General features: G+C 51.3%; 6 protein-coding genes across 6 annotated transcripts; 3 read left to right on the forward strand and 3 right to left on the reverse strand.

The window, feature by feature from the left end:
* Positions 1–2,492: 2,492 nt before the first annotated feature.
* Positions 2,493–6,680, reverse strand: NEUTE1DRAFT_120037 (uncharacterized protein; the record flags this gene model as incomplete). The annotated part of the gene is made up of 5 exons (XM_009849802.1): positions 2,493–5,017; positions 5,072–5,208; positions 5,260–5,486; positions 5,717–6,449; positions 6,511–6,680. 5 exons carry the CDS (start codon positions 6,678–6,680, stop codon positions 2,493–2,495), a joined length of 3,792 nt encoding a protein of 1,263 aa, XP_009848104.1.
* Positions 6,681–8,812: 2,132 nt separating this feature from the next.
* Positions 8,813–11,621, reverse strand: NEUTE1DRAFT_144261 (uncharacterized protein; the record flags this gene model as incomplete). The annotated part of the gene is made up of 4 exons (XM_009849803.1): positions 8,813–10,942; positions 11,024–11,134; positions 11,264–11,280; positions 11,372–11,621. The coding sequence occupies 4 exons, from the start codon at positions 11,481–11,483 to the stop codon at positions 8,963–8,965; spliced, it is 2,220 nt and encodes a 739-aa protein (XP_009848105.1).
* Positions 11,622–13,636: 2,015 nt separating this feature from the next.
* On the forward strand, positions 13,637–14,589 carry NEUTE1DRAFT_127705 (uncharacterized protein; the record flags this gene model as incomplete). Its single annotated transcript, XM_009849804.1, has 1 exon — positions 13,637–14,589. One exon carries the CDS (start codon positions 13,637–13,639, stop codon positions 14,423–14,425), a length of 789 nt encoding a protein of 262 aa, XP_009848106.1.
* Positions 14,590–14,625: 36 nt separating this feature from the next.
* Positions 14,626–16,105, reverse strand: NEUTE1DRAFT_120040 (uncharacterized protein; the record flags this gene model as incomplete). Its single annotated transcript, XM_009849805.1, has 5 exons — positions 14,626–14,739; positions 14,822–15,287; positions 15,356–15,623; positions 15,732–15,791; positions 16,009–16,105. 5 exons carry the CDS (start codon positions 16,103–16,105, stop codon positions 14,638–14,640), a joined length of 993 nt encoding a protein of 330 aa, XP_009848107.1.
* A 2,441-nt stretch (positions 16,106–18,546) lies between these two features.
* Positions 18,547–20,371, forward strand: NEUTE1DRAFT_57882 (uncharacterized protein; the record flags this gene model as incomplete). The annotated part of the gene is made up of 4 exons (XM_009849021.1): positions 18,547–19,567; positions 19,662–19,783; positions 19,870–20,283; positions 20,333–20,371. Coding segments are annotated over 4 exons (1,596 nt in total), but the record flags the coding sequence as incomplete, so codon positions are not given.
* A 626-nt stretch (positions 20,372–20,997) lies between these two features.
* Positions 20,998–22,553, forward strand: NEUTE1DRAFT_57887 (uncharacterized protein; the record flags this gene model as incomplete). Its single annotated transcript, XM_009849022.1, has 3 exons — positions 20,998–21,196; positions 21,340–21,794; positions 21,861–22,553. 3 exons carry the CDS (start codon positions 21,125–21,127, stop codon positions 22,150–22,152), a joined length of 819 nt encoding a protein of 272 aa, XP_009847324.1.
* Between the last annotated feature and the right edge of the window lie 472 nt (positions 22,554–23,025).

A 23,025-nucleotide genomic window follows, 5' to 3' on the forward strand; every position in this document is an offset into this window, starting at 1 on the left:
GGGGGGGTACACACACGCCTTGCTTGCTGACATGGGGGGCAGTGGGCAAGGGAGAGGATAGACAGTGAAAGACGCGGGCAACGAAAAGGCGATGAGATGATCGCATCTATTTCCATACAGTTATAGCACCGTCTCTTGATTGTAAAGACACTAGTCAGTGAATGCTCTGCCTTGCCTTGCCTTGCCTTGCCTCGCCTATACCTACCTCTACCTCAACATACATGTACCCAGCCCAGAACTTGAGTCTACATGGCAGCGGCGTGTAGGTTAGGTGAGGCAGGTACGTAGAGGTAGCAAATTCGCACCCCCTGCCACTCCCCTTTCCATGTAGCCATCTCGCACCATGATCACTACCGATAAAATATACCAAAGAACTCTTCTTTCCCATTGGTTGTCACGATTCCTGTTCATACTGATGCACTCCTTATAGGACAGGTGGTACGTCCACTTAACTCCCGCCCTACGTCTTGACCGGACAACACAGCTTTTGTCGTTCGCTCTTTTTCGTCTGTCCGTAGCATGTGTACCTATGTACACACTGTAGGTAGCTGGTTGTCTACTTCTACACAGCAAGGGTTGAGCGAAGGTGCCGGTTAGTACCGAAACGCCATTAACGGTCAAGTTGACAGCCGGGCGACTCATCACCTTGGGCTTCTCGTACTATGTCTTTACCATGAATCGATGATGCATGTGTGATTCGGCACTGCTCTACTTACACCCCGGAAGCCAGAAAAGAACCCCAACTACGGTACCGTACTTGAATCTATTCTTGTTTTGCTTGAATATTCTATGAATTAGGCTGGCTGGCTGGCTGGCTGTCTACCTACCTTGACCCTTGAGATTTCAGGCTCCGGCTAGAATGAGAAAAGAATCCGGACTCCCTTGGGATGCTGTAGTGGGAGATACCGTCTTTCCATTTAAACATGAGAAAGATAGGTATCTACAACAGGCAAGATGTCCTGCAAAGGAGTATACCAGGAGTCTTTGTGGTATAGCATTGACACAGGAGAAGGACATTTAGGAAGATATTGACAGAAAGGAACAACAACAACAACAACAGCATAAATCACAGACTGTGGTGAAATCATCCCATACGACCATATCGACTGAAAACTCGAGATCCCGTCCGCTGAAAAGTCTTGGAAGAGTCTCCATGAACCAATATGGTTTGGAACAACATGACTGACTACCTCAACCCTAGGGACTCGCAAGCGAACTGCTGGCGAAGACTTGCAGCCATACATACCTCTTAGATGACAAAGTGGAAAAGTGACGAAAAGAAGTGGCAAGAGAAATAAAGGGAACAGCAAAACCGACAGTCTACCAAAAGGCAACAATGCAGAGATAAGAATTGATGAAACAGAGGAAAAAAAAGAAATTCCCCTCGACCGGAATCGAGCCGGTGACCTTTCGGTATACAATCTAGACAATTACAGCCGAACGTGATATCCAACTACACCACAAGGGGTTTTAATTGTTGTAAGCTGCTTGCAAATTTTGACCCTAAGTACTACATTCGACTTAAACGTTCTATGCTAGGTTTGTTTGTGGTGATCATGATGTTTACGACCTATATAAGCTATTGATGTGGATCTTGGTGAGGAAGTTGGCAAGGTGCAAGAATCAAATATGAATTGTGGAGACAATTCGAAGAGCAGTTTCTGACGGTTGATGGATTTGGTTGCGCTCAGTAATGAATTCCATACCCGCAGGCTTGAGCCACAACTACTAGTACCATCTCCACGTCGGTATCATTCAGTTCATGAGTCCGAGTCTGCTGAGGAAGTAGGCCCGCTGCACTTTCGACAATCTATCCAGCTTGTGCTACTACTGCACGGGATCACGAAGCGTGACTTGAACAACTGATTTGCTAGAGAGAAGTACTCTTCAGGGCATTCACTATTAAGAGGGGTAGTAGAGGGACAAAATGTAATATGTAAGAACTTCGTTGCATAAACAGATGGTACATCTTGGCTTCTGGTCTAGCATTGTGAAGGGAAGGTATAACGGTGTTGACAGGACAGTCGTTCTGAGGTACCTCTCAATCCAGGCTGATCTCCACAACTTGGATCGATGGACACATGAGGTTCAGTTCCCAACAGGCATTCGAAATTACCCCTTTCGTCTGAGATCGGTGGCGGTGGTCTTTCTACTTGGAGGTCGAGGTAGATGGATGGAACGGAATTTCGGAGCCACCACTCATTTTGACTATAAGAATAACTCAAGGTACTGCAGAGGTAGACTTAGAGGTAGGTACCTCTATAAGTGAAGTTGACGCGCGTTTCAAAGGAATTAACCTAACTCCAACTTCAGTTGTTGAAGGACCGACCCTGTGAACCACTGCAGACAACAACAATACATCACCATCGCTATGAACTACCTCTAGGTACCTCTTCCTAAGTAAAAACTCCACCTGATCACTAAATCACAACAAGAGAAAAACACCAACACACCTTCAAAGATAAACAAGTCAAAAGTAGAAAAGTCACACATCACACCTGCCCCTCAGCAACAGTCTTCTCTCTCTCTTCCCCCTCAAGAGTAGCATCCTTCGCGCTATCATCGACATCCAACACTTTTTCCACCTCCTCTTTCTTCAATTCCGCATCACATCCCGCGCCAGCTACATTTCCGCCCGCTTCAACACCACCATCACCCTTCTTGTTCTTCTCTTCCTCTGTTGTCTTGCTCTTCCTATTCTTCTTGAGCCCCCTAGTCCACTTACTCTCCCTCTCCTCATTTTTCTTCTTCTTGGTATCCTTCTCATCATCACTACCAGTCTCCCATGGGTTCGGTCTGATAACTTTCAACTTGACCATTTCCGTTTTTTCCTCTCCCCCTTCCACGCCTGCTGCGTCTTTGTCTCCAATGGTAGCGGCGTCATCTTGATCAACACGATAATAAACCCTCAACCCAACCACCGCCACCGCATTCCACGGATTCTTCTCAAACTCCGCATTTGGATCCAATAGCTCATTCCTGGGCCCGTCTCTACCACGTCCACCATGACGACCGCGGGGGTCTCGACCTCTAATGCGCGGGTGCGGTCCCGGGCCGATCGGACCAGGCTGCATTGGTTGCGGCGGACCAGGCTGTGGCTGGAGGGGCGGCAATATAGCTTGATTCCGAGAACCTTGATCCAGAAGCCTCCCGTTGCGACGAGCGTCCTCGCGGATGTGCATGTCGAGCTCCCGGTCGGAGATGTCGGAGATGCTGGAAATGCTGTAGGTGTCTTCAGTGTCCGCGGAGGAAGACGATGACTCGGGGAAGCTCTCGTCGACGAAGCGGGGGTCTGGGGGAATCTGATGGTCATCGTCGATGAAAACTTCGCGACGTTGTGGTGGACGTCCACCGTATCGTTGCTGGAAGCGACGGGGTGAGGGCCCCGGGTCTATTGGTGGGTGTCTTGGTGATCTATCTCGTAATTGAGAAAGAGGTCGATGCCGGCGCTGATCCTGAGGATGGGGTGGATGGAAAGGACGAGGGGAAGAAGGCCTCGGTGGTTGAAGAGTGCGTTGTTCGGCTGGGGGACGAAGAGTAGGGGAAGGAGGAGGAGGCTGTCCCTGGTTGTCAACATTATGTGGCTTTTGTCCCTGGCCCTGCTTTATACTATTGTCGCTGACACCGTTTTCCAACATAATCTCTAGCTCCTGCTTTAAGTTGGAGAAAAGGTTGACAGCCGCCCGAAGCTTGTGCTCGATAGCTCTGGTACGATCATCACCTCTTCCACTTTCTCCACACGTTGGACGAGGTGACTGCGAGTGTTGGGGAACATCCTCCAGTGTCTTGTGGATATCCATTGACAGCCCTGGTCGTACTTCGATGGGATCCTGTGCACTTGCTTTATTAGGCTGTTCCGAGGAGGGTTTGTCGTCTTGGGCGGATAATTGACAACCCTGTTGCTGTGTGGGAGCTGATTGTGGCGTCAGTATATCCGTCGAAGGGCCCTCGGGGGCCTTGCAATTCTTTTCAAGAGAATTAGATAGAACAGGCTCCGGAAGACGGTCTGCTACATCGACCTCAGTAGCACCCGTGCTACTAACGGACGGAGTCGGTTGTCCAGCGTCAGTAGATGCCGCAGTATCTACTGCCAGGGGTGCCATACGCTCGCCAGCAGGATGCAACGCCGCATCAAGGCTGAAACCACAATTTTTGCCCTCCTTTCTTTGCTTGCCGAGAGGGCCCCTGCATGTCTCTTCGGTCTGCTTTCTCTCTGCTTCTTCCCGTTTTGCCTTCTTCTTTTCCATCTTCGCCTTCAGTTTCTCGGCTTTTCTCTTCATCCGCTCCTTGTTCTTATCCACTCGACGCTTCTGTCTATGGTAGCTTTTCATGCGATTGTAAAAGTCCATCTCCTTTTCCTCCATGATCGCCTTCCGCAGACTTTCGCGTTGCTTGTCCTTTTTTCGCTGTTCGTGTGCCTCGCGAGCTGCTTTCTCTTCGGGACTCTCCTTGATCTTAGCCTTGCTATGCGCCAGGTCATAGGAGAGCCCGATACGAAGCAGTTTCTCGCGGTGGTGGCGAGCATTGTTCCGCACCACGTCCTCGGTGGGCAGAACCCATTCGTTGCGAGTGGCGTCAATCTTGACGAGAACCAGATATTCGCCAGCGTCCAGATCTAGTTCGACGTTGATGGAGCGGTTCATGCGGGAGGAATGTTGTGTTCGTACCAGATAATCATCCTCTCCAGCCCGATGTACGCGAAAGTTCAGCTCGAATCTGTATTGGCCCTCCAGCCCACGAAAGTATCGGTCATCTAGTTGGGAGAGAACAATGACCACGGGACCGGGTTTTGCCAGCGTAAAGGCAAACTTGGTGTCATGATATTCCAAGGTCCATGGTACGGAAAGTGTTGTCCAGATCGAAGTAACTTTCCAGTCGGGTCCGAAGAGACGTGTTCGATCAAAGGCTTGGAACTTGCGCAAGAAGTCTCTATATGAGATCCAAAATGCACCGTCATCTCCGAACCGGTGGCCCAATTTCTGAAGCCACTCAGGTGTCCATTCCTTTGAGCCATCACCTGTCCAAGTTTGTTAGCCGCTTCCGCAACGGAAGGCTTCTTGTCTGGACTTACTCCAGGGCCCTGTCCATTCTCCCTTGCCCCATGGGTTCTTCAACAAGAGGAGCCGCTCCCCATCCAAGTCTACCGCTTTCATAACAGAATAGGCATGCTGTTCCATTATGCCCTTTCTGTCACCATAGCCACGTCCCCTGCCAAGCTTTGTCAGTGTTTGCATTCACGGAGCAAGTCGGATAACTCACCAAACCCCAGTCGAGCAACCAAAGAGAAATTGCTCATTAACTTTCATGAGCTCCTCTTTCCAGAAATGTTCCTTGTCAAGTATATCCGCAGTATACAAGCCAGAGGTCACACCGCCCGTGAGATCCTCGATACCCTCGCCAGTGAACCCACCCTCAATAGCTGCATAGTCTCCATGGGCTTTGGCATAAGCCTTCTCGAGTAAAGGCAGCCAAGTCTCGTTGGGATTCTCGCATTGCGCAAAGTAGAGTGCACCGCTATTGGATTGGTATGTCTTCCGGTATATCTCTTCCGAGTCTGGGCGGTCCCTGTCATCCCATAACACGCGTTCCATGTGAAAACGATCCATTGCCTCATCGTAGTCATGCCTGGTGAGATAGAGCTGTTACAGCCGTGCCTGGTTAGTGATGCTTATCAACCGCACAGGTAAATTGATGCAGAGTTGACGGGTTACGTTACCTTGTCATCGATGATTTCGCTGAACCATTCTCCATCCCGGTGAAAGACAAAGCCGTAGACGCCAATGTCCAGGTCATGAGCCACACAAATCCGTTCGATGAGTCCCGGCTTGTTGCTCATCGTACACAATGCTGCCATGAGCCAACAATCACCGTCCCGGCCCTGCCGCACATCATTTGCGGTGGGACCGTCAATGTAGAACTTTGGATCGTCAAAGATCTCGCCCACTCGCTTGACCGATGCCGGTCGAAACTTGGACCCGGGCATTCGTCCTTGCGGGGAGAGCTGCGAGACTCCATCTCTCTTGTCGATTTTGGTCTTGTTGGTCTTGATTTGGCTCTCCGCTTGAGTGTTCTGGTCACGATCACCATCACCATTATCTCTCCTGCGACGACGGGATTGCGACCGAGGGCGTGGTAGGTGGTTATAGTCGGAATCTGAGTCGCTACTGGAGAAATCGATGATGTTCTCATTGCTAAGAGATTCGAGGCAATCGCGCCTACCTGTCTTCAGGTCGTACTCTAGGTCGAAATGCGGGTCTCTGTACTTCTGGTTGACACGACGGCATTCTTGGACGATCTTTTCTACCTTGGCCCTGCAGATAGCCGCGGCCTCCTCGAAAGATGCTTGCGCATTTGTGCCACCTCCCACCTCCTTGGCTGAGTTGCGCTTGGCAAGTCTCTCCGCGTACTCGTTCTTGGGGAGAACCGTGGTGGCTGCAGGAGTTGTAAGCCTTCAGGTTCTTCAAATGCCGAGCTGGAAATGGAATGTCAGGTTGCAAATGACGGGAATACTTGCGCTTTCCCGGAACTCTCGCGGTAAACTTTGTCCAGAACTCATCGATCTTGCCCTGCGGTGTCCTGTACTTGTGTTGTTGGCCCCAAGCTCCTCCATGGGGTTGATAAACCGTCATCTCTGCCAGGACCGACCTCCCACCTGGACTTGGTGATGGAGACCGCGACATCGTGTGCGTATTGGTATTTTCGGCTCTGGCTGAGCGTTAAATTGCAAAAGGTAAACTCGGAAGTTTGAGATCGCACTCTTCCTCAGTAGTCTCTGATCGGCCTGAGTGATTCTTGAAAAGAAAAGAAAAGAAATAAAAAAAGACAACGAGGAAAAGCAAGCGCTAAACAGGCAGCAGCCTCATCAGGTAGGGCAAGCTATATATCTACCACTTGGATTCCAGTCAAATCACCCTCATGCGCGGAGGGGGGCACGACAGAAAGCTGGTATCCAGCCCCGTCCATAAGCCAATAATTGGTCCATGTAAACCTGCGGTTTGAGTAGCACATGGAGCGGGGATAAGCCGCGCTGTTTCTGAATCCCGTTATTTGCTGTGAAGGGGCCTTCGACGTACCCGTGCCTTTCTTCCCGGTCTTCAGCCCTCGGCCCCCGGAACCAACCAACCGGTGGTTAGAAGACTAGAAGATAGTTTGGAAAAGACATATCCCTAGTTTCATGTTCGGCAACAACCCAACTTGCAGATATGATATGTTATGTTCTTTGTCAATTGCCGACGCGGTGGACGTGACGGAATATATCGCATGCAAGTGACCATAGCTGGAGGAGGACGAACAACTATGAATAACAAATGAAGCCGCCACATCACTATCCGGGTACGAGTGAGACAACGACAACACTCTCCGTGCAACTTTGCAACCGGAAACCGACTGGATAGCACGGTGATAGAAAAATGAAAAGGGAGAGACAAGCATGAGGAAAGCAAGGATGAAAGCTGTGTTGTGTACAGTGATGATGCAGTCAAAGTTCAACGCATCTTAAAGAGAGGATCGTAATCACCTCTTCTTTCCTGTCATACCTGAATCAGTAGCATAGCGCTTCTCGCAACTCTTCATTTCCCTTTGCTAGTTTCTTCTCAGTTTCCACCGGCCGTTTCCTGGACTTACCGAATCTCTTGATGCCTGCCGCTGACTGCAGCACGCTCACATAATCCGATGTGCCAGGCCTGTGTTGCTCTTAAGCCTCTCTTCTCTGAATGGTGGCCATGTCGACTTGGGCTTTTACCTGCCAGAAAAAGCAACGACGTGTGTCAATTGTCAACGACCTGCAATGCTAGCAATCAGTAGTTGGTAAATCCTCTATCTGTCGGCACTTGGGTGAGGAATGTGGCAGGAGTGTGGGCGCCAGAACAGGTAACAATGGGCTTTCTTGGTGATACCATATGGCCACTTCTACAACTCTACCAATTTTTGACGGGCAGGCTCGCGGGATGGTGTTGAAAGGCTCAGCAAGCCAATGGCGATGCTTGGTGAAGGATGCATAGCTTGTCTGCACAGCTTACTGGAACGCTTTTATTTGGGCCGTCAAAACGACGCAGCAGTCAGCTTGAAGTCATCCATGACTGCCGGAGAAACATTATTGATGGCGGCTGTGGCCGGCGGGGTGATGCTCAACGTAGTATATCCCCGAATAATCCTCTGTGGCTGTGTGTGCCTCCCTGAACTAACGGATACTCCTACGGCGATTCTGTTTGATTCCAAGAATCAGTGAAAGACTTGACATCATTGATGTGACTCGAACATCTGGTAATAGCTCGAGGAGACGTAAACCAAGCATGGGTAAAACGTGGAGAATAGAGAAATGGCGTGCCAGGACCGGTACTAAATACTGCCAGAAAGCTTCTTCCAGACGTTATACGCTGGAGTGGTTCAGTGGTGACAACTGCAATTCAATGCAGTTGCTGAAAGAGTGATTTTGCGCGAGAGAAATATTGAGATTTTAATGTATAGCGGATATGGGCAGCAGGTACACGTCCCATTCACTGTACAGAAAATTACATGGATCAATCGGTTGGGTGCAGAGTCACTACCGACCCAGTGCCAAGTCACAGCAGGGTGAGCCTATATTATGTAGAGGTAGGCACCAATAACTTGTTGCTCAGAATTCTGACCTAATCCAACCCCCCTTGACTACCATCTCTCACGCACCCCTGAAGACCGAAGAGTATCAAAACAGTAGGAGGCATGAAAGATAAGTAGACAATGACGCCGCTACGTTAATAAATGACCATAGCAGTGCTGGGTAGACGCAGCAAAGCGACATATTGACCGGTGGCAAAAGTGAGCATGTACAAGGATGATGAATCATAGATGCTGTGCTCATTCCCAAAACAAGATGTACTTAAATCAATTACCACACAAGAAACGCGAACTATAGCCCCACCTGATAGCAACTGAGCTGAGCCGGCCTTCCCCTTTACTGGAGGAGCGGAAAATACATGTCCACTCAATGCCCGCTTCTCGCGCTCAGATTAGCAAAGGCATCTGGACTATGCCTCCCATTTGTCCATTCCATCCCCAAGGCCATTACGCTTTCCCTGCTGACGTTGTATGCCTTGGGTGCCGCCATGTTTTGCTGTTGTCCCTGAGCCGTTCCACCTGCGCTCATGAATGGGTTTTTGCTTCCCGCCATTTGACTTCCTGCTCCTTGGTTCTGTAGCTGCTGTACCTGTTGTTGTTGCTGCTGCTGCTGCTGTTGTTGTTGCGGCTGCTGCTGCTGCTGTTGAGACTGTCCCTGCGGAGAAAAGGCCCCGTTGGCTGGTCCAGCTTGCGCGAAAGGCTGCTGGCCTTGAACCTGAGCCGGGTTCTGCTGTTGCGCTTGGGGCGGTTGAGGGGCAAGCTGTGGATAGTTATACAAAGCCAAAATGGACGCCTTGTCGGGTCGCTGAGGTTGGTATTGTTGCTGATACTGCTGTTGCTGTTGTTGTTGCTGCTGTGGTTGATGTTGCTGTGGCGCATATCCGCCTTGCTGCGTCTGGGGCATCTGAGGCATCTGGGGTACTTGGGAAGTTTGCATTTGCATCTGTCCTTGAGCCTGACCTTGTGCCTGGTACTGTGGGGCGAGCCCGTATTGTTGTTGAGGTACCTGTTGTGGCTGCTGCTGGGGCATTCCACCCATGGCCTGGTTGAAAAAGGGATTGTTCCCTGTCTGTTGCATGCTCAGAGGCATGGCGGCAGGAGCCTGAGCTTGTGCGCCAGCGTAGAAGCTCTGTTGCGACTGTTCAGGTATTTGGGTGAGGGTAGGTGACTGCAACCTTGTTGGTGACTTGGCAAAAGGGTTGTTTGCATAGCTACCAGCGTAACCTGTCGTATTAATGGTCATTGGTTGCTGAATTAGTTGGGACTGGTACTGGGTCTGAGGCTGCTGTTGCTGTTGTTGATTATTGAAGAATGGGTTATAGCCACCTCCGGTAGTTTGCGACGTTAGGGGGAACGTCTGGTTGCTGGTTAGAGCAATCGATGAATAGTGCTGCTGAGCCGGCCCTGTCATCTGGGGTTGCTGATATCCCGCTGGAAGATTCTGCTGCTGAGTAGCAACGAGTCCACCTGTATGATGAGGGAAAAGCGGCTGAGACGGAGGAGCAAGCGAGAGGTTCTGGAAAGCTTGATCGAAGGCAGACATGGCCTGTTGCTGCTGGGGTTGCTGTTGCTGAGGGACCGTCTGCTGGGGTACGCCAAAGGGATTTGTCGTAGTCATATTATAAGGGTTTCTATTTTGTAGCGTGCCTGTCGATTGAGTGGACAATGGCTGAGGGGGTAGTGGTGCTTGGTCAAGCATATCGAACGGGTTCGTGCTGGCCGGGCTAATCGGTCGTCCGCGAGCCGCGTCCTGGCTGGCTGTCGATGGCGCCAAACTCTGGCTAGAGGTCGTGGGTGTCTGCTTCTTGTTTAGGTTGAGCGGTGTTCGTGCCTCGCTTCCCTCTCCCAGCCTAACCAACGCCTCGATTGTCTTTTCCAAATTTCCGCCGACCCCCTTAAGAACCATGGCATTCTTTTGCTCATCTTTAAAGCCCATATCCCGCAGCTTGGATAGTTTGATCTCGGTTTCGTCGGCGTCGTCGCTCTCGAATCGAACCGTTGCCCCAAAGCCCCCATTGCTCCGAGGAGATGCTGGACTCCGTGGCCCAGGAGAGGCCGACCTGCCCGTATCGTGTTTCTTCTTCGAACCAAGTGGGAATATGGATGACGCCGACCTCAAGCCAAATCGATTGCCGGTTTTCGGGGGGAGCGGAGGGGGTGTTTCGTCAGATGATGTGCTGCCGGTGTTGTGCTTCTTGGCGCCCGCCAGGGATCGCTGCATGTATTTTTGGCGAATGAACCTCTCCATCGCGGGATCCACCTCGTCGGCGTCGACCGGTATCGGCGGCTTCTTGTTGTCGGGGTTGTATGTCTTGTTGGAGGCAATGTTGCCAACCTTTTTCATGTTCTGAAGCGCGAGAAAAGAGTAAGCGTCCATGCAGAGGAGGGAGGGGGGGGAGCATAACGTGGGCATGGCATATGTGCATACCTCGACTTGCTCGTTGGACCAACTATCCATGCTCAATGACTTGACCTTGGAGATGTGGGTGCCCAACTTGCGGTGGATAGTGGCGCACCGCATACACAGGAAGATTCCCAACTGAAGAGCGGAATACTATTAGCAAAGTCGTGCGCGTGGGGGGAGATCATGTGGCTGGACGGAGAATCGGGCACAGAACTGCTGTTGTACGGATCACGACCACAAGGAGGGGGTAATATGTAGACGTACGCTCCATGATGCCCAAGCTGTGGAGGAAGATGGGTTAGTCGGTCGTCTGAAGCGAAGGGCGGAGGGAATGGGATGAAGCCATCATGGCAGGCAATTGGGGAAACAAACTTGGATTCCGTGCCGAACAGTCGGCACAAACATTGTTGCCGGGAGCTTGGGCGAGTTCGTGGAGCACCTTTTCGTTGCGCGCCTGTTGGCGCTTGCTCATTGTTCCCGACATGTCGCGCGAGGACACGAGACCGGGCGGGACAGTTGGTTCGGACTACCCAATGGGTTGCGAGTAAGGTGTCGGTAGACTGTCCTGTTCCAGAAGGGTTGGATTGTTCGGGCGGGTTGGCGATGGGTGTTGGGAGTCGCGGTAGGTTTGGGTCGGGTCGGTTGGACGGGAATGGAGATGTGGTTTGGATCGCAGAGTGCGAAGATGAGGTGAAGCGTGAAAAGTGTTGTAGGATTACTTGGATGGATGATGGACCCGTCGGATGGAAGGTTGGGACTCGGGAGCGAGCCGCTAAAACCAGCGAGCGTCCAGGCTGGTGGACTGGGTTGACAGGGGTTAGGTTGTGACGCCAATTGGGACCCGGACTGGACTTAGGTTGGAAATAAGGTCGGACGGCCCGGCCGGTACAAGTAGGTATTTGTGTCTCCGTCTACTTGTAGAGAGGTAGGAATGCTAGGACCTAGGTGGACTCGAATGAACGGGCATAGGTGCGTAGAGTGTTGGGCGGCCCTGGGAAGGGAAGGGTGATGTCAACAACACAGCTGCTTTTCTGTTCATGACGTTGGAGGTTATCCTTTGTCTCGACCTTTTCGTATACTTGGTACATCTGTCACTCAAAATCACCCAAGACTCACCCTGGCGATCCGCCGAGGTGCTCACGTCCTCTGCTGGGCACCCCTATAAAGCCAAATAATCATGGCTGATCCTCCAACCTTTTTCAGTTTAGCACTGCCCGCCAAGGAAGCAAGCAAGCAAGAGGGGTTCCATCTCCCTCAAGGTATCCGTCCGTGTTCTGTCTCCAATGTGTAAAGATAAAGAATAATGTCCCCAGCCAAGGGCAGCCCCCTTGCCAGCTGTGATGACCCCTTTTCCCAGAACCCAACCGACGCTAGTATATCCCAGCTACCCGTATTGGCCTTAAAAACCATTGCTGTTGCACCGGATCGCTTGCTGTTGGTTTCCGTTGCCTTGACCAATGGAAAAAAAAGAGAAAGAAAGAAGGTCTGGTCCCTGAGATATGGAAACAACAGCTCATCAGGGTTGAAATCAGGTCTCGTTGTAATGCTGAACGTACTTCCAGGGTTAGGGATATGTGACCTTCCCTCATGTTAGCCAACGGTGCCAGTATGGCTGCCTGTATGTACAATTCACTACTGGCTTGTTGATTTAGTAGTTTAGTCTCTTGACTACTTATTAAGGGTTAGACAGACGATTTTTTGGGCTCGTATCAGCCTTTCATGAAGAGAACGGGAACTGTCCCTGTTTGAAGCGATATGGGACAATAACAAGGGTTTAGGACGCCACAGGAGCCTCTTATAGGCGTCCTCTTAGGTTCTCTCTGTAATCCTCAAAGCCTTTGAGACTGGTCCTAGGAAATTAATCTTACAGCGTCCATCCGATAGAAATGAAGTCAGTAAGGCTTTGGCTTTTTTGTACCAGACTAACACACAAACCCGGGTTGGATTGTGTCTTAAGCCACCATTGAATCTGCAGATTATCGCAATAAAAACAAACCCAGACTTCATATCTACCAGTATAACCGTGAATTTTCAAAGTACGGTGCGGTAGCCGTCGCGCCAACTACGGCCTCGCAGGACACGAATTGTGGTGCATCTACATCATCACCAACGCTTCCACACCCGTAAGACCTGCCTTGCCCGCCTATCGCCCGATAAGTCGGCCCCACTCTCCAGCAATATCTAGGTACCACTTACACATACACCAAGACACCGGCCAACATGTCAAATCGCCGATTCAAGATATTGCGGATTTCTGCTACGCTCTTGCATCCAACAATGATGACAATGCATGTCGAATCACACGACTTGTAGCATTTGCAATCTATATATTCCTAGTCTATGCTCCCGTCGTCATCCCTCTGAAAGCACCAGCAACTTTTTCTTACCTCAGCTTCCCTGCTTGACGCCAACAATTACCGCTCCTATCCAACCCAGGGAGACCCAGCTCATACGGATGGGACGGAAGTTTCGACCAAAGTTACGTGGACAACATAAAACGACGAGAACCTCATAACGCCTAAGCCCCGCATAACAACAACATCAAGCTTCTCATCGGCTAGGACAACTCAAGAAACTCATCAACTCGACACTCAACTTCATTCCTCCAAGCAACAACCCTCACCCCCCACACTCGCCATGGCCAGCTCCTCTTCCGCCTCCGGCTCCGGCTCCTACAACACCACGGACAACCTCCTCTTTCCCCCACCTCCGCCTTCCGTCATCACCGCCCCTCAAACCCTCCCCGACGCCTCTCTCGAGCCATCCTCAATCCAATCCATCATCGCCAGCCTCTCCCTTACTGCCTTTGTCGAGGGCGGTTACATGGCCGAAACCGATCGGAACCCGCTCAAGATTCCCTCTCCTTTTCCTCTGTATCCTGCCACCACCTTTTCTTGTTCCGATCCTAACCAGGGTTCTTCAACGGATAATTTTGATCCAAGCTCCTACTACCGCCCCGGGTTTGACCCAAAGCTGAGGAATGCTTCAACAACCATTTACTACCTCCTAACTGGAGCCAATGGTGGTGGTGGACAAGGTGGATCGCCAAAGGGATATCTACACCGGAACAGGGGACGGATCATTCACACGCTGCATCGCGGGAGTGGTAGGTACGTGATCTTGCACGCGGATGAAAAGCCGTGTAGGGTGGAGAGTTTTGTGGTGGGGAAGAATGTGGAAAAAGGAGAGAGGGTGCAGTGGATTGTGGAGGGGGGGAAGTATAAGGGGACTTTTGTTTTGCCTCTAGAGGATGAGGACGAAGACAAAGGGGATGACGAGGAGATGATTTTCATTTCGGAGACGACGGTGCCGGGATGGGAGGTCTTTGATCATGATTTTTTGGATCGGAAGGGGTTGGAGATGTTGATGGAGGGGGATGAGGAGAAGATTAGGCAGTTGGAGTGGCTGGTTAAGGAGGAGCAGTGAGGAGTGCGGAGTGAGTTTTGGGCGAAGATGGGGAGAGTGTTGGGTGGGCAGACAGACTTTTGGATAATTGAAGTTGGAAGAGAGTCGTCTTTGTCTCAGAGTCACTCGTGTTGAATGAAGCCACGGGAATTGATGGATGGCAGCGGTTAACAAATCCGTTGTGAGACCCTTTCGTGCTTTCTTTCATCTTGGTGCTTTTTGATTTACCTACTTCATGAGATGACATCCGGTTTTCGGCCCCAGACGACATAGATCTTCATGTATGCATGGGCATTTCTGTCAAACATGGAGTTCCGCACGCCCACTAGGTCGACCTGTTGTTTCATGAACCCATATGTCAGTGACAAAGTGCTTCATTGACCTTGACACACTAAATGGACAAGACGGGAAACTCACCTCAACCTGTTCTGTAGTCTTTCCACCGAAACGATGCAATAACCCAACACTTAGCCCACTCAGTCCGCCCGATAGATTCCTCTGCCATAGCATTCCGAGGTGTTTGAGCCGTGGCTCCTTGGCCCATCCACCCACGGGTAATTTCAACACTATCTGCTGCACGTCCACGAACCCAACCTCCTCCAGCCACCTCTTGATATCGTCACCAATGACCAGCTGTCGGTCCGCAGCCCTGGATGCATCGTCCATATCTCGAGCCCATTGGAGCAGCTTGTAGTCGTCTGTCATGCTGCCATCGTCGCAAACCGGGAGCGTGTTGAGCTCCTGGCACTCGAGCCACCCGCTTGGCTTTAGGTGGTCAAATGCCCGTTGGATGATCTGAGACTTCATATCTTTCCAGCAACCAAGGGTGTATCGGGTGTGGATGTAATCGAAGTGGTTGGGGGCATATATCCATTCTTCGGATCTGGTTGGGGCCGATCAGTGTTAATGCTCGAGAAGAGTAATTGGACATTTGGTCAACAAGGTACTGACGAATCTTCCACAAAAAACCGGACATTTGGCGGGACGAGATCAGGTTGAACAGGTGAGAGGTCGGTCCCGATGATCTCAGCCTCGGGGAACTCATCGCCCATGTCGATGGCCCATGTGCCCGTACCCGTACCGATGTCCAACACCTTTCTTGGAGGATTTTTGCGGGAGAAGGGGGCAAAGTAGTTGCGACCCTCCATCAGCTCCTTAGCAATTTCATATTGATCATCTAGACGCTCAGTTTCGGTAGGATCATTGGGGTAGTGGTAAGCTATGAGAATGTTTTTTTTTTCAGGTCAGCAACTGTTTGGTGCGAGCTGTGCACTGGGTGAATTTGCAATGAAGTCCGAGAATCTCCACATTGAGATGCAAAACTTACACCCCGCGCGATAAGAATGGTACGTTCTCCCAAATTGTTCCTCGTACTTGGAGATGCTCTCTGAAAGAGAAACGGATTCACTTCAGTTGTAATGCGTTAGAGAGGATAACAGGTGAAAATTTGCTGATCACCCCAAGAGACAAGGTCTCATTCATGGGTAATGTAGGGGAGTGAGATGTACTATATGTCACGGCTAGAGCTAGAGAGATCGGACTGCATATAACGAGTGTCAGTTTATTTGTGTTTGAACCCCAGGAACGTTGGTCCGTCATGATACTAACGTCAACCTCAATTTTTGGTGAAGAGGAGTCTAGGTAAGTCTCAAAGGTGAATTGGAACCCGTTGCAACCACCGTTGCTCGGTAGGAAGGTCATGGTTGTAGGTGGCTACAGGGTTTATAACAATGGATGGATGCTCGACACAACAAGGCTTCAAAGGAAGAGAACTGAAAGGGCAGAAGAAGAGGAGAAGAAGAAGGTAAGACAGAGTTTGCAGAAGCAGAGAAGAAAAGACATGTGTAAATATATGCCACCCCAAAGTCGAAAGGACAACTCTGGGCGGTACCGATTACCTTAGGTGGGACACGGTAGTCGAAACTAGGAGGGGAAGCAAAGGTTCCGAGAAAGTTTGGGAAGCTCGAGGGCGTCCCAGCAATCTGGGTCAACCCTATCGAAGGGACCAAGCACCGGGAAGCATCGATGTCCACCGCTTCTGAGGGTGTTGATGGAAGCGAGTCAAGTGTCCGGGGTGGGAATGGGGTGGAACGGACCCAGCAGTCTGGTGCGTACAAAGGCACGGGAGGCACTTGGGGGGGGGCATGAAGGGGTACCATTCGACGTACTCGGCGTATCCAGTACCAATGGTACCATTGAGCACGAAGCCCAATGAGGCATGAATCCGCGGGATGAAGCGTCTAGAACCATACAAGAGAAGTTCCCCACGGACTCTTCTCCAGGGTTATAGCCTTTTCAGGGCGCTAGACCCCTGGAATCGTAAACCCAAGAAAGAGGTGAGTGTTCGAGGGTGAAGATTGATACATGTGTTGCCTGGCCTCAATGCCATCCATAGTGTCCAGCGAAGGACAGAGATATATGAGATCAGTCCGAGACGAGAGTGAATATAGCGTCAACTGTCTAGGATGGCGCACATTAGAGATGGAGACGGTCCAAGAAGGGCCACCCAAGTTGTGTCGTCCATTCCGCATTGATGTCCTCTCCAGCTCATACCCACCGGGCAGCATATGCCGGCTGTATGGGAGAAGCATAACTGAAACACATCTGCAGCGGCATTGGTAGGCCTACGACGCATCTTTGTGGGTGGGATGGCTGCGACTTTGTCTGCAAGTCGTGGACAACGTGGTCTGAATAGTTCGAGAGGGTAGGTTGTCTCGCCGAGCGCAAGTTTTCGAACAGTCAGAGGCAATCCAGTCATCCACGGTGATACGGGAGCTTGGAAGATTGGACGCGCGCGTCTTCTGAACCTCTTGTGGTGTTTGAAGAGCAAATTAAACAATAACGACACTCGCGAGGGGAAGAAAAGTTGTAGCCGGCATGTCCTGAAATTGAGTGCGGAAAATGCCCCTGGGGACGGGACGGGGCGCTTAGGTGTACCTCTATCGCCGTTATCGATACGGCGGCGCAGGCCAGACAGACACCCTGTCCAATGGAAGGAACCTCAATGCACATTTCCATTCGCTTGTCCCCTCATCTTCCCCTCCTACCTTGTGAAATGATCATTATCTTCCGCAGTCATTTTGGCCCTTTACGCATTTTACAATACATATGTCCCGATCTATACTGATTCGCAAGGGCACAAAGACGTCGGCTCACACAGATATCATCAGAGCCACCTCGAGAGATGATGATTTTGGTAAATAAGACGCCTGGCAAGCCAAGAACTAACGCATGTGAATGCTGACCATGAGGAATCGCTCATCTCAAAGCACCGCAAATTAGTGAAAGAACCCATCGGTGCATTACCTGGAAGCGGAAAGATCAGGTACAGTACCTAACTATCTACATCGTAGGATCCAAATCCCGGACCACCGCTGCATTTTCGTTGGCTCATCCCCGAAGACAAGGGCCGTTGTTGTTGATCACTCTGGTGGGCAATGGTGGCTCCAACTGGACCCCGACTTTCAATTTTCCACGAACCCGGTCCAGCCTCGGGTTCCCATGTGATAGTGGGTAAACGCCCTACTGGGGAGGAAATATGTCTCCTATCCTCGCCTGGATACACATACAGTAGTGTAGACAAAAAGGTGGTTAAAGAGCACCCTACCCGACCCAATACTGCGGCACTAGCACCAGTGACGCGAAAAGCGGAAACCTTTTGTATCCAGGAAGTGTTCGGGTATACCAACTGGCAATGCACGCCCAAAAGACTCGTACATATAGTTTGAGTTGCCTCTACTTAGACTCACTATTGGTGAAACCGTGAAATCGATCGAACCAGTCTCAACCCTCTCAAGTGTATTGATGACCGCTAAAAGAAATATATGGTAAAGAAGGCGGGGACCACTGATTTGATCACTTGTTCACAGGGCGAAGGTAAGAAAAGTAGGTACCTAGCAGGTATCGTCGTGCTCGCAAGCGGTGACTCAGCGTCGGATTCCATCAAGTCCCTTTGAAAGCCAAGTATACCTTACAGTATCGGTAGCGTTCAAAATTCGTCAGCACCATCAAGTCAACATAAAAGTAGAGACATCGATGCCATTCATGCACGCCATTGCGCCGATAAGCTTGTGCTAAACTTGATTCAAAACCAATCATCAAACCGGAACGAGCCAGCCCATCACCAGAAAATCAAATCGATCATGGCAAGCACACCTCTACCGGATCACATACAACCCACCTTCGTGGACGAGATCCTCAAGCCAATAGAAAGCAGGATTTCCGAACTCCTCGACGAGTTCTGTCCCGTCAATCAGGGAACCGAGAGGCTGAACGACGTCAAGAAGCTGGTGGTCAGCTACACAGTTCTCCAAATCCTCACGCAAACCTTCGACCCCAACCTCTATGTCACGCCTCGCCCGGAAGACCTGGCTCACGCCGAAGCCTGGGTAGAAAACTACTGCCGCGATTCGTCCATCTACTCTGGCGGCGAGCCACCACAGAACCCGGGCTTCGCCGGCGACGGCAAGGAGTTCTACTCGACACTTACGCACATCTTGGCTGATATCGTGCCCGCTCTCAACTCGCAGGCGCTTTCCTCGCGCTACTACGGATTCGTGACAGGGGGTGTCCATCCCGTGGCGCAGGCTGCCGATAATGTGGTTACGGCACTGGATCAGAATGTCCAGGTTCACATGCCTTCGACTCATTCCATAAGCACCGTTGTGGAGCATCACGCTCTTTCGATGCTCCGCTCGCTCTTGGATTTGGATGGGTTCCATGGTAAGACTTTCACGACTGGAGCAACGGCAAGCAATATCATGGGCCTTGCATGCGGTCGGGAGGCGGTCATCTCGGCAAGGCTGCCCGACTACGCAAAAAATACCGGAGGGGTAGGCGAGTTGGGGCTCTTGGCTGCGTGTATGGCGGCGGGCGTAAAGGAAGTACAGGTCTTGACGAGCAAGGGCCACTCATCCCTTTACAAGGCGGCGAGTGTCGTGGGGTTGGGGAGAGCGGCGGTTAGGGATTTGGGGCTCGCGGATGCCCCTTGGTTATTGGACTTGAAAGCCGTGGAGCGGGAATTGAAGCGCGAGGATGTGGCGAACATTATCGTGGTGAGCGCCGGAGAGGTAAACACCGGGCATTTTGGGACGACTGGCGAAACCATGAAAGAGCTGAGGCAGTTGGCCGATCGATACAAGGCGTGGATCCACGTTGATGGAGGTGAGTTACTGCTAAGCACCCCCTCAGTTGAAGGCTGCCCTACAAGGACGGATAGGGTGAGAGTGATGCTGACGGCGGTGGTAATGTGTAAAAGCCTTCGGCATATTTGCTCGCGCCCTTCCCAAGACTGAGAGGTTCGCCAAACTGTTTGAGAGGACTGCTGGCTTGGAGTTGGCGGACAGTATAGCTGCTGATGGTCACAAGTTGCTAAACGTGGTAAGTCTTCGTCGATCACCTTCTCGAGAGTTCTCAACCTTCCAGGGATCTTTACCCAACCCATGTCTAACATCGAGTCTTGATAGCCCTATGATAACGGCATCTTCTTCTGCAGCAGTCCGGAAGTTATGAGCCATGTCTTCCAAAACCCTAACGCGGCATACCTAGCGCCAGTAGCATTAACGTCAAGATCTGGTACCACCACCGACATTCAAAGCCCCTTACACGTAGGCCTTGAAAACTCGCGACGGTTCCGTGCCCTTCCTGTATATGCTCTACTCGTGCATCTCGGCCGCGACAACATGGGCGAAATGCTGGCCAGGATGGTCGACCTAGCGCGAAGAATTGCCGCCTTCATCCGGGACTCGGACAAGTACGATTTGCTGCCCGATGAAACAGCTGATATCGAATGCACGCACATCATCGTCTTGTTCAAGGCAAAGAATCCCGACCTTAATGAGGCCTTGGTAGGGAAAATCAATGAGACAAGGAGGATGTATGTGAGTCCAACAAAGTGGAATGGCGAGAATGCGGTACGGATTGCTGTAGGAAGTTGGAGGGTTGATGTTGAAGAAGATCTGGCGGCTGTGCAGTTAGTATTGAACTCGCTATAGCAATCTCTTCCATCTGTTGTGAACCTTGGTCAATGCGTCGAAATATCCCTCTAAGCAAAAAGGTCCGCGGTTGAGCAGCGTCATAACGGGCAGGTTTGCAAACCTAGTCACTTGACCCTGCTGCTAAAACCGAAGAAAAAAAGAAAAAAGAACAACTATTGGAACGCGAATATTGGACAGCACGAACTATTTACTTTGTTGAGTAGCTCTTGTCCTTTGACGAAGCCCCGACTTTTCCGGGGGTTCTCTCTGATCTGCCCCCCGCCCTGGGCCCTGTCTCCGGGGAAACTGTGGAACAGTGGAAGCTCTGAAAGCTCTGATATGCGCCAATTGAAGCTTTTTACCGACGAGATCTTGATATATGCATATCCAGCAGCTACTCGTGGGAGCTAGCGAGGCGTGACGCAGGGGTTGGCAAAAGACGGGAAGGTCGAGGCCACATTGCAGACTGGTTGCCAACACTTTTTTCCCGTTCGTCAGAGTCGCGTCTTGGCAGCCAAGAGGACCCGCACTTTCGTCCCCCCGCCGCCTCAGGTCGTCCCCAGTCCGCTGGAGCTTAGGTCGCTCCCTGGCTGGGTCCAGTGTTCGCCGCCTTTGGGACACCTCACGCTTCTAGAATAGATATTTGGCCTTGAATTCCACTTCCCTTCTGCTTCCTCCTTTCTTCGCTTCGTCAAACCCATTTCCTATCTCCTTGCTTCCCCGGTTCCCCCCAACGTCAGTCATCATGGTCAACTTCAGGTGGTGCTCTCTCGCCCTGCTCGCTCTCCGCGCCGTCTCTGTCTTCGCACAAGAAGAGGTGAGCTCAGGTCCCTTCCCAGTTGTGTTCTCGTTGGGAACAGCTACCTCTCGCTAGCTACTCAGCTAGGTAGTCATGACCGCATCACAGCTTCTCCCCGCTTCCCTGTCATTTCACCTGCTAACCACCAGAGCTTCCTATAGACCATCGGCGATGATTCGACCGCGGCTCCCGTCTCACAGCCCGAGCTGAAGGCCGATATCGAGACTACCTTCCCCGATGCCGACATCTTTGGCGTCAAACTCGTAAACGGCAAGGTCACCAAGGCCCTCATCGATATCACCAACCAGGAGGATGGCCCTATCCAGGTCGCCTTCGTTGGCGGTGCCCTCAAGACCACTCGCCCCCTGCCCGAGGACGCGCCTGTCTACGCCCAGATTGTGCGCAACTTAACCGCCACTCGGTTCCAGATCGAGATTCCGGCTGGCGAGAAGCAGACTCTCCCTTACAACTTTGTCTTGGATATGATGCCCCAGGATGTCGTTGTCGAGCTTCTTGCCGTCGTCACCAACCCCGCCGGCGAGGTTTTTGAGATCCAGCTGCACAACGGCACCGCCAGCATTGTTGAGGCCCCCACCAGCATCTTCGACCCCCAGATGTGAGTGTTCTTAGGCCCTGAACTACAGAAATGACGAACATTGATACTGACCTACTTCTTCCGTAGCATTTTCCTCTACCTCTTCTTGACCGGTGTCTTCGGCGCTACCCTCTACTTCGTCTACAAGACCTGGATCGAGGCTCTCTTCCCCCAGGCTGTTAAGAAGACCAAGGCCCCTAAGGTCAAGAAGGTCGAAGTTTCCGAGCCCTTGTCTGGTTCCGAGTCGGCCGGTGCCACCTCTGGCGGCGAGAAGAACTTTGACGAGAGCTGGATTCCCTCGCACCATCTCAACCGCCCCGTTGCCCGCCGCGTCAAGAGCGGTGCCAGCGCCAAGGCCAAGAAAGGTGGTGATCAATGAACGGGGGGACTGCAACAACCTTCTTTGCAGTTTTCGCGTAAACACACCTTCTTATAGACATCTAATCACATTGGATCGATCCTGTTCTCTTTATGTCTTTATATACCGGGAGCTGGTGGTTATGTAAACCGCCAGCAGGCAGCTCCCTTCCTGCCAAAATTTTGTAAGATTGGTCTACCTAGTGCTGGGCTCAACATTTCGACGGGACACAGGAAGCTGGTGATACGATGAGAAATGGGATCTTGCGAGCCGAAATTCTTCTGAAGTTGAAAACAGCGAAGCACTGCAAGCAGTACACCAGCTCAGTCATAACGGAGTCAAGGGGAAAACGCAGAGATTTGTACCATATAACGACGATGAGATATGAAATGGCTATTTATTAGGTATACATGGGCCGACTGATGTGATTACGACACCGGAGGTACAACCAATTATGATGATCTCATCGCGCATGTTCGAAGGCAGAAACAGGAGGAGCGAAGACAAAGTGAAGGCGAAAGGAAGGAACAACGTTGTGTATTGGAAAAATATGAGAAAGTACGAGACAGGTTCATGTCTCGGGGAAGAACCGGACCCATGCAAAGACACCAAGCGCTGAGATGCAATTTGATGGATATAACCGCTGTGCTTTCAAACAAATGTTAAGACTATACAAAAGCCTGATTAGGCGAAGATCATGGCATGCAATCGCTCTCGTGCTCGCAACGAATAATATGACATGGGTGTTCATCTTCGAATTACCCCAGAACGGGGACCAAGGTTCCCGGTTCCAACCTGCCCGGAAAGGGGTTGTTGTTGAGGGGACGGGACAAGGAAGGGACGCGCCCATGAGGAAGGGTCCAGGCCAGGTCGCGTCAAGTGACAGCACACGCT

Source organism: Neurospora tetrasperma (assembly GCF_000213175.1).
Source record: "Neurospora tetrasperma FGSC 2508 unplaced genomic scaffold NEUTE1scaffold_1, whole genome shotgun sequence".
NCBI lineage: Eukaryota > Fungi > Ascomycota > Sordariomycetes > Sordariales > Sordariaceae > Neurospora > Neurospora tetrasperma.